Source organism: Papaver somniferum, chromosome 10 (genome assembly GCF_003573695.1).
Source record: "Papaver somniferum cultivar HN1 chromosome 10, ASM357369v1, whole genome shotgun sequence".
Classification (NCBI taxonomy): Eukaryota; Viridiplantae; Streptophyta; class Magnoliopsida; order Ranunculales; family Papaveraceae; genus Papaver; species Papaver somniferum.
The window spans coordinates 155,625,156-155,636,205 of record NC_039367.1 but is presented as its reverse complement, the minus strand read 5'-3'; the positions used below and the strand labels follow the sequence as shown (position 1 = coordinate 155,636,205).

At 37.6% G+C, this 11,050-nt stretch overlaps 1 protein-coding gene across 1 annotated transcript; it reads left to right on the top strand.

Annotated features, from left to right (window-relative positions):
• Positions 1-4,107: 4,107 nt before the first annotated feature.
• On the top strand, positions 4,108-10,930 carry LOC113316617 (diacylglycerol O-acyltransferase 1-like). The gene is made up of 17 exons (XM_026564779.1): positions 4,108-4,371; positions 5,275-5,352; positions 6,193-6,273; positions 6,425-6,498; positions 6,631-6,706; positions 7,144-7,211; positions 7,313-7,436; positions 8,082-8,180; positions 8,251-8,352; positions 8,462-8,598; positions 8,880-8,961; positions 9,078-9,098; positions 9,193-9,255; positions 9,360-9,407; positions 9,675-9,737; positions 9,965-10,018; positions 10,477-10,930. Exons 1-17 carry the CDS (start codon positions 4,108-4,110, stop codon positions 10,579-10,581), a joined length of 1,539 nt encoding a protein of 512 aa, XP_026420564.1. The 3' UTR covers positions 10,582-10,930.
• Positions 10,931-11,050: the final 120 nt, after the last annotated feature.

Below are 11,050 nucleotides of genomic sequence, written 5' to 3'. Positions count from 1 at the left end.
GAGAAAGGTTACTCGGTTCAAAAGAAGGTAGGTCCGGAAGAAGAAATAACTCATCTCTTCATTGCCCATCCGAAGAGTGTTCAATTGGATAAATCATTCCATGAAGTTCTTATAATGGATTGCACTTACAAGACAAACAAATACAAGATGCCATTGTTGAACATTGTTGGTCGTACGTCGACGAAATCACCGTTTACCGTTGCTTTTTGTTTTCTAAAGGACGAGCAAGAACCAAGTTACACTTGGGCGCTACAAAAAGTGAAGGCGATCTACCGAGATGATGAGATCCCCGGGGTTATCGTGACGGACAATGACGTAGCATTGATGAACGCAATAGAGAAAGTCTTCCCATTAACACATAATATGCTTTGTACATTTCATATATGGTGCAATGTGATGAATAGGTGCAAGCCTCAACTTTGTCCACCTAAGAGGAAAGTATTGGAAGAGATTAGTAAGCTACCGGAAGATGAACAAGCGGATGCAAAAGAGGAATTCGATAAACAATACGCCATAAATCACGCTAAATGGGTTTCCTTCTCTGGGGAATGGGAGGCATTGACTTGGTCTCTCACTGAAGAAGAGTATTATTTAAATATTACCGAATTTAGAGAACATTGGTCTAGCCCCGAATATCCGGAGGATATAATAACGTATGTGGTGGAGCAATGGTTGGAACCGCACAAAGAGCGCTTCGTTTATGATTTTACCAACAACTATAAACACTTTGGGAATCAAGCGACAAGTTTGGTAGAATCGGCTCACCACCGGTTGAAGAAAAATCTCTTTGGATGTGTCGATGATTTTGTGGTTGTGTTTAACGCAATGGAGAGTTACTTCAAACGCGATATTGAGAGAATTAAAGAGAAGTTCCAAAAAAGCCGCATCATGAAGTACACAAAGATGGTAACATCAAGAAAATGGCGGACCTTCGGTTGTTTAAGGGACTCCACTATAACTTATCCAATGTCTCCCTCAACTCCAACACCTTTGTTTCCTTATTCTTTTCCTGTGAGTTCAAAAATTCATATTTACCAGCTGTAGGCTTCCCATAAGGCCAAGGAGTGTGAGCATTAGACAATTGCAGTTTAGGGAAGTGGTCGCACACCCAAACCTATGAGAAGAGGCAAAAAATAATACATTCGCAATATGATTAGTAACAATACACATTCTTTCACTTATATATTCAAACACACAAATGATAATTTAACGGGGTACCTGAACAAGGGTGTATAAGCCTCCAAAATATAGACTCCTAAGCCTCGAATCTTTTCTGAGTTCCACTTGAACGAATGAAAGAACCGTAATGCCCCAAGAGTAGTTGTTCACCTCATCCAAGGGGTCCAATAGCTGGAGGTAATGAGTATTTACCACGTGGCCTGAAGTTTCAGGGAAGAAGATGGTTCCAAGTTGATATAACAAATAAGCAGTCACATGGTGCTTAGTCTTCTCCTCTGTCATCATCAACTTTCCTTGAGCAACCAAATCTTTCGTCCCTGAAAACTCATCAAACGAGGTTTTGAGCTTGATCTTTTTCAATTTATTCTTGTACGTGCGGTCTTCCTCAAACTCATTATACTCATCACCTTCCTTAGGCTCTTTGTTAGCTCGCCTAAACTCACATTGTGCCTTTTTATCGCTCCATCCTAGACACCTTTCAACTAGTTTTTGAAGAACTTCATAACTCATCGAGGGATCGTAGCCATCTCGAACACTTGTTCCTGTAATTGGTAGGGATGCGATTCTAAAACAATCATCCGGAGTTATCACCAAAAGGTAGATGAAAGGTATTCGTTTCTGGATAAGCCCTCTCGGCAAATGCAGTAACAGTGACAGCATCAAATTTTTGGTGTGCATGTTGTATCCCGTTCCGTAGTACACAATCAAATACCGCCAGGAGGACCTCATCACACTCATTTTATATATTCCATACCTTGTTCTTTTGAAGTTTCAAAACACGAACAACATTTTTATGATCCTAAAAACACAACATCATATCTTATATACTAATATATATAGAAAAGACAATATATGTCAAAATATAATAAAATGACCGAGAAATCTAAATCTTGATGGTTAAGATTGAACCATACCTTTGTTGCAAAGATATTGGCAGCCCATGAGTTTTTGTAGCCCATCAATACCTCCCCGCCATCTCTTGGAGTACCATATGTTGGATTCTTTGGCGGAAAACACAAATCCTTATGAAGAATGTACGAATATCTAGCACAAGGCTTTTTAGGCGTCTTTCTAGGTCTCTTTACCACTATGTCTGCTTGTTCCTCTTCTTCTTCCTCTTCATCTGATCCCTCCTCTGATTCATCATCATCCTTATCTCCATCCTTGTCTCCGCCTTCCTCATATTTTTCACCCTCATCATCGCCACCCTCATTTCCTCCTCCTTGATCTAGTTCATCTTCTCCACCTTGATTATGTTCTTGACTGCTCATCTCTTCCACGATCTCTTCATTAACTTGTTGGATTACGTTGTCAACATTATATCTATTGACACCATCTTGGATGACAACACCCGGTAATGACTCACCTCCATACTTAGCATTTTTGGTTCCACGCTTATCGACACCTAAGTGTTTTGGGCCTCTAGGCGTGGGAGTTCTCAAATCTTCCGGTAATGGTTGGTTAGATTTCTTACCTTTGCCACTAAATAAAAAAACAAAAGAAATAAGGAATAATTCACGAAAAAAAAACCAACTCAAGAAAAAAAAATCGTGTTCCAGGGTAGAGTTCGGTTACTCAATTATTTTTTCGAGAAAACCGAACTCCACATATATATGTAAATAGCCAAGAGTTCGGTTTGTCAAAATTTTTTGCGAACAAACCGAACATATTGGAACAAGTTCGGTTATATGGATATTAAAAATATAGGGAAAAAAAGAATAGTTCGGTTACATGGCAAATTTTTTTTTTGTAATAAGGGTACAGTTCGGTTACATGGCAGTTTTAAACATTTATGCGAAACAACCGAACAAAGGTGCTAGAGTTCGGTAGTGTGGGTACTAGAAATTTTGGGAAAAATCAAACAGTTCGGTTACATGGATTTTTTTCCTATTTTTGGTAATATGGCTATAGTTCGGTTACATGACAGTTCAACCATTTTTTGCGAAACAACCGAACTCACGAGTTCGGTAACCTAGTTTTCAATCCTATAAAACCGAACTGTTCTTCGTGTTCTTCGTTTCATGGAGTTCGGCTAAGAAACTAGGGCAACAGTAAAAGACGCTCTAACCGAACTAAACACTGTAACTTCAATTTGAACCCTATTTTGATGATTTCTAATCAATTGAATCGATGAAAATCAAATTAAAAGAAATGGGTTTCTCGGGAAATACCTGTGAATCGGTCCCATGGAAGAATCAGGCTTCTTACTGCGTATATTATACTGGATTATGGATTCACTTGGCTCTTCCACTTCTTTATGAATCTCAAAATCACTTGGCTGATTTGCTAGATGTCCTAATGGGGGACCTGTTCCTGGGAGTCTTTTGGTATTCTTTCGAAGAACCATTGTTATAGTCGATTGATTAATCGACGATGAAAATTTTATGAATTGACGATTAATCGATGAAGACGATGTTGAAAGGAAGAAGAAGAAGAAGAAGACTTTTTTTTTCTTTGTGCGGCGGTAGGGTAGTCTGATTTTGGTTTTGTTAATAGATTAGATTACGTTTTTTTATATTTTGGTAGTTATTAGTTTAGTTATAATCTCAATTAGGATTAGGGGGTCAAATTAGTAATGTCTACACTTAAAGACATCCCTTATAAATATGGGGTAGATGGCCTTATAAAACAATGGTCCAAAAAAAACCATGGTCCCAAAAAAATCGTTCCAAAAAAATAAAACACCCTTGACGTTATCATTTTCTCTTCCTCCAGCCGCTCCTAAACCGCTATATCCACCCACCAAAACTCTTAAACCAAGATAATCCAACCAATCAAATCGTCCCAAACACTCAACAAAAATCTCTCTGTAAGTATCATTTTTATGCTATTACTTTTATCAATTTAACTAACGCCAACAAACATTCGGATAAAATCAAGAATCTTTCTGGAAAAAAAATTCGCACCTTTTTCTTCTCTCTTCTAAAAATGGCGGATTCACAAGAATCACTAAACCCTAAAACCCTCAGAAGAAGAACCCACTCGACTACTAGTACTAATAAGATTGATACTGTCGGTGTTGATGGAATTGAGAAAGACCCAACGGTGAATTTGGATTCTAGTGATGAAGATAGAACAAATTTGGTTAGTAATCAAGAATCTTTACTTAATATGGAGGATTCTTCTTCGTTGATTAGTAATGGAGAAGATGAAAATGAGAGTGGGGGTGGGAGAATTGGGGGTGCCGGTGTTGTTAGTAGTGGTGGTGGCGGTGGTGATGGAGGTGGTAGAGAAAGATCATCGAATTTTGCTGAGAAGTATATGTTGAGAAAAATACTAATAAAGTAACTGAGAAGAAGATACTTAGCACAAAATAATGTTGCTGATGTTGCTGCACAGAGAATGTAGAGGCACGTAGACTACGCTGTCCTAAAGGCAATATCGCCTGCCACTCCTCTGAGATGCTACAGCAGTTGGCGAGTCACCTCCAGGATACAACTACAGTTAGTACCCCTCAATGTAGCATACAATGAGGGTACCCTTAGAGCTTGGCAGAACTTAAAACAGTAGAAGAGATGTTTATAGAAAAACTGAGGGAGAGTAGAAGAGATATTTCTCTGTGGTATGTCTTATGAGATTACAACTACTCTCTTATATAGTGTTTGTGTAGTTACAAACAAGAAAGAAAACCCATGCGTATGACAGGAAAAACTGGTTATGTTGGGTTAAAGATAGTGCAAGAAAAGTTGTTTTGACAGGCATGGAGCAGTGTGTTGCTGCCAAGCCAAATACGTACATACAAGAGAGGCAAACACCCACACCCACACCCACACCCACACCCACACCCACACCCCGAGCCCGAGCCCGACCCGACCGACCGACCGGACGTGCTTCTGTGCGAAGCACCGCGCGTACGGGAAAGGCAACCTTGCCCTAGTCTAAGCCTCCCCCCCAAGCACAAAAGTCTAATGACCCAAGGGCCATGCCCTTATAGCCAACTCTATGGTATTTATGTCTAAAACTCTTTAGATTTTAGTCAATGTGGGACTATTGTTTTATCTATTCAAAAGAAAAAACAACTAATGGGCAATAGGTCTAGGGATCAAAACACAGTCCATGGAAAAATTGGTAATTTTAAAGCGTTTTTTCTAACAGTATATGTATAGGGCATCAGCTCCAGCTCATAGAAGAGTTAAAGAAAGTCCTCTTAGTTCTGATGCCATCTTCAGACAGGTACTGATTCTCGTTTATTCTGATTCTCAAATTATGAATTTTGTAAATAGTTAGCTAAAAGGGTATGATTTTTCTGAATTGAAAGTAGAAAAATTTGCAAAATTGATGTTTTCTTGCAAAATTGATGTTTTCTTGCAAAATTGAGATGCCCATGTTGTGTTTGTTCATGGGAACTATGATCAGGTTGAGACTAGTGCTCATGGATTGATGCATCTATTTTACTAGATAACACTATATTGACCTACTTTTTCTGATTAAGGGGGTGGTTTTATTGGGAGTATCTATGACCATTCGTCTCGATCGGGTTAATTGCTTTGCTAATTTCTGTAATTGCAACAGATTGTAACAAGCAAGTCTTGATAGCTTTACTTGAAACAGTAAGTTTAAGGTGATTTTTTGCTGGGAAGTTATTAAACACCTGCTAAGATGCAATGTCGACTAGGAAGTATGTTGAATGGGGTACAATTAGCTAGTAAGCAATCTTCATTTCCTGATTTAGAAATTTTGTTATTGATCTTATTTGTTTTAAGATATTTTGTCGAAAACTTTGGTAGCTACCTTTGAAGCAGTAAGCTTAAGGTGATCTTTGGTTGGAAGTTACGAAAGACCTGCTAAGATGCAATGTGGACTAGGAAGTTTATGTAGAATTATGTGGAACGGGGTACAATTAGCTAGTGTTAAATATCTACTTCCTGCTTTAGCTAGCAATCGTACTTGTTTTTAGATTATTGTTTTTTCATTTTTTTTTTTATATCGGTTTGAAGAAATCGATGTAGAAAAGTGTGGTAACTTGTTATGAATCTGTAATTTAGTTAGCTCGACTATTTAATTTGGTTGCAGAGTCATGCTGGTTTATTCAATCTCTGTATTGTTGTGCTGGTTGCGGTCAACAGCAGGCTTATTATTGAGAACTTAATGAAGGTTTGTACTTTTCTCCTTGCTATGCTTCGCAGTTGAATTGGAGTCATCTATTCCAACAGGGTTACTAATATATTGCATAGTTTTAAATCCAATTTTCTTGTGGCATACAGCAGTTTAGTTGTTTGAGTTTTTACGCTGATTATTATTGCAGTATGGCTTACTAATTGGATCTGGATTTTGGTTCAGTTCTACATCACTGAGAGACTGGCCACTTTTCATGTGCTGGTATGTGTCTATTCTCTTACACAATTCCCTTGCTTCCTTGTATAGAAAATGTAAACTTGAGTTCGAAGTAACTGCATTCGTGGAACATCCTGACGTGATATTTTTTTTACTCCGTGTTTCTTTAAATTCCAGTCTCAGCCTGCCTTTATTCGCGGTTGCTGCTTATATGGTTGAAAAGCTAGCTCAAAATAAGCTTGTTTCGGAACCAGTAAGTAATAACAAGGTTATTTCATTTTCTTTTGCATTTTATGCTCTTTAGCCGTCAGCATAGCTATCCATGAGTGTATGCTTTCACTGGATGTGCTTTTAAGACCCCCTTGGCAAACTATAGTTCTTGAGCTGGACTTGCCAGTTTGACATGTAGGTAAATACACTTCCATTTTGTCAGCATACAGGACTTCTATTTTGAGTCTTTATTTTAGTTACTAATGCCTACACCATATGTCAAAGGGATCCATTTTTGAAAGAATGGAAAATTGGGTATCTGTTAAGAAGCTTAGGATCTCTCCTGAACTAGTCACTCGATAAAATGCAAAGACTCTCATTTGAATAGTTAACAAAAAAGAAAAAAAAAAAAGACAAAAGGAATGAATAGTTATTGCTAATTTGAATAGAAGTTTGCTCAGTTACTCTCATTTCTTGCAGGTTGTAATTTCTCTTCATGTGCTAATTACCACAGCTTCAATTCTGTACCCAGTTTGTATGATTCTCAAGTGAGTGTACCTTATGCGGATACATTTTTTTGTTTGCTTAATTTGATGGTTTTCTCGTTGTCTGTAAGATGGCACGGTTTAAGCTATTTTCTTTTGTGCAGGTTTGATTCAGCAGTTATGTCTGGTGTAACACTAATGCTTTTTGCTAGCGTTGTGTGGTTGAAGTTGGTGTCATATGCACATACAAATTACGATATGAGGGCGCTTTCCAAGTCCAGTGGCAAGGTAATCTCAACACTACTGTCAGATAAGTACTTACAGAAAAAACCTAACTGTGAAATGTTTTAGAGGTATCAATTTATAGAATCCGTGGATATATCAACTAACATGCAGTATCATACTTGGCCATATGAGGTGTGAGATCATAAAGCAACTGTAACACCCAAAGCAATATGAGCTTCTGTTTGTTATATTGTAATCCATCCACCAAGGAACAAACACTATTTTAGATTGTTATCTGGTGTCCATGTAACTTAACTAAAGGGACTTAGCGTTCCATGGTGTGCAAGTACTTCTGATAGCAAAAGTGTCATATCCCAAGCTGGTCGGAATTCAATGACGGATTTAGTAGATAACTCTCGTGGCACAAATACTCAGCTCAGTTATTGGAAAGACCAGATTTTTTTTGTAACTAGGGATCTTTGCGAATTTATCCTTGGCTTAGCTTAGCTCTTTACATGTCATTGCAGTAAATCTTTCGACTTGATTTTTTTAACCCATTTTTCATAGTTTACGTTAGTTGAGAATGTTTCTTTTTTCCATTCTAATAAGTCATATTAAGTTATTATTTATCCATATATTAGAAAGCTTTCCTACAAATATGAAGAAGCAATCTTTTGTCTCACTCACAACTTTTATCTCTCGTGTTAGGGTGACGTGTCTTCCAATTCATCGGATACAGATAACTCCGACAACGTTAACATCAAGAGTCTGGCGTACTTCATGGTGGCTCCAACTTTGTGTTATCAGGTAGTCTTGCTGTTATTCGTTGGTGTTTCTCTCTAAAAAGTTGTTATTCTGACTCCTGTATTTCTTGTAGACAACCTATCCTCGTACAACATGCATTAGGAAGGGCTGGGTGACACGGCAATGTATTAAACTGGCAATTTTTACTGCATTTATGGCCTTTATCGTAGAACAGGTAAGCTGGTTTTTATGCTGTTACCTGAATTTGACCACTTCCTCCTTTTGACTGAACGTTGATTTGGGTTTAACATTACTAAGATATTTTAGTTGGAGATATTTTGTAGTATATCAATCCAATTGTCCAGAACTCTCAACACCCACTGAACGGGGATCTCTTATATGCTATAGAGAGGGTGTTGAAGCTATCAGTTCCGACTTTATATGTGTGGCTCTGCATGTTCTATTGCTTCTTCCACTTATGGTATGGCATCTTCGTCTTTTGCATTTTTTTTTCCTTTTTACTTGCATATCCCTGTATCCTCCATGCTTAACCTGATATCCATATTCAGACAAGAAACTAGTAATTGTGTCAGCTTTTCATTTTTGAATCTTCTCCAAAGCTATGCTTCATCAGAATCCCATGCATGATATTTACTCTAGAGCTATTCTCCTCCTGATTGATCATACTCCCAGAACGTCCTTTGCAATCTGAAAATTTTCACATGTATCAGTTATCTAAGACAGTCTGTTTTGGGTATATAGGTTTAATATACTTGCCGAGGTCCTTCGTTTTGGTGACCGTGAGTTTTATAAAGATTGGTGGAACGCAAAGACGGTTGAAGAGGTAAGTTTTTATTATTTGAAGACTTGTTCTTTCCTGATTTTTATTTCTGCCAGCCATCTTTTCTGAATTGAGTTTCTGTGTGTATGTTCATTTTTCATGTTTGCTTATCACATCAGTATTGGAGAATGTGGAATATGGTATATCTCTTTAGCCCCTCAATTTTTTCTTCGAAACTTTCATACACAAACAGCTGGTTGACCTGTAGGTGCTGATGTTATTTATTGATTGCAGCCTGTGCATAAATGGATGGTTCGGCATGTTTATTTTCCATGCTTACGGAATGGGATACCTAAGGTAATTCTTCTCATTGAACAATTTTGACGCCATGATGATTTATGTATGGTGTGACGTGCATTTGACTTTGGTGATGGTGCCGTTGTAACACATGGTCATTTCAGGGAGTTGCTGTTGTGATTGCGTTCTTCGTCTCTGCTATATTTCATGAGGTATGTGGCTTTCATTAGTTTATTGTATGTACTTTGGTTTTTTTCTTATCCTCATTATTAGACATGGTGCTGGGCGAGGGTCTCTGTGATATCCATTAGTTATCACCATGGGTGTTCATTTACATGTTACTAGTCAGTAAAAAGCAAAAAGGGTGAATCCTTCTGTTGTTCCTAACTAGAGAAAGGATAAATAGTCACTCAAATCCCTGAACCCTGATATGAGAGTAGACTTTCTGATTTTAGTTCCATTTTATGTCTTGTCAAAAGCTCTGCATCGCTGTTCCGTGCCACATATTCAAGTTTTGGGCCTTCATAGGAATACTGTTCCAGGTATCTTCAACCCTCCAATAATTTGTTCTTATGATTATCACGTTATCAATCTAGCTAAAAGGTTAATAACACTTGACATTTCCAAGATTTGTAGTTTTCGATTTATTTTGAATCATTGATTAAGTAAGGAAGCGTTCTTGCTTTTTTATTCTAATTATTTTAAAATCGCTCCATTTCACCTTACTATTCTTTTGTTCTGTTGGTAACACTCTTATTTGATTATACAGATTCCCTTGGTTCTGTTGACAAATTACCTGCAAAATAAATTCCAAAATACCATGGTACGTTTTCTTCCACATGTTGGTTTGAACTGTCTTAGTATGCTACTCTGTTTAGAGAAGATATATTTGATTAATGCTGAAAGTTGAGATGTTATGTCAATATGAATATGGAAGTGCATGAAAAAACATAGCTTCACTCGTGCAGACACTAAAATATGCCCGATTAGCCAGTGATTTTTAGCCTGTACATGCAACTGTTATGACTGAATGAAGTAACGTTTCAGCATTTTCAAAGAGGGATAACTCTTATAAGTGCTGAATGTAACCCATTTATTGGGGTTCTATTATTCAGATCACATATTGAACTGCAATCTCATTTTAGACTTGAATTATCCCCATGACACCCTTGTGATCGTTCTTTAGAAGAAATTTCTAATTCACAGTATATGTCTGATTCTATTCAATGTCATAATTTCTTGTCAAATATCTGAACTCCGTTACTTCTGTTTTAAGAACAGGTGGGAAATATGGTCTTTTGGTTCTTCTTCAGTATTCTTGGTCAACCAATGTGTCTTCTGCTGTATTATCATGACGTGATGAATCAGAGAGTAAGAACCCCTTAAACTTCCTAATCTTTCTTACTACAAGATATGATACGAGTCGTGTAGGAAGTTTTCCAGTTCTCTTGGGATTCAAAAATGTGCAAGTTCAAGGGTATTTCCGCTCTGGTTCTGTCAATTGATGCATTCGCTATGTCATTGCTCATTATCCATCGTATTTCAAGCCCGATTGCTATATACCCTTGCTTGCCATCAAAGTTATAAACGTCAGCTCAGCTCAGCTCAACATCTCAAGCTAGAATCCCCATCTGTAGGTAAATACTACAGGAGTGTTCATTTTATGTCATTAGCTCTGTATATTAACTCTGTAATATTCATTGGAACATTGTTTAATAAAAGTTTTGGCCCCTTATTAGTCTTAGCCACATATAAACTCAACTGGGAATCCACTATCTTAAATATTTTGTTGGCTACTTAAAAGACATCTTCGGGAAACAGGCTGTGCCATCCTCTCTGGGCCTTGTCTGTTCAC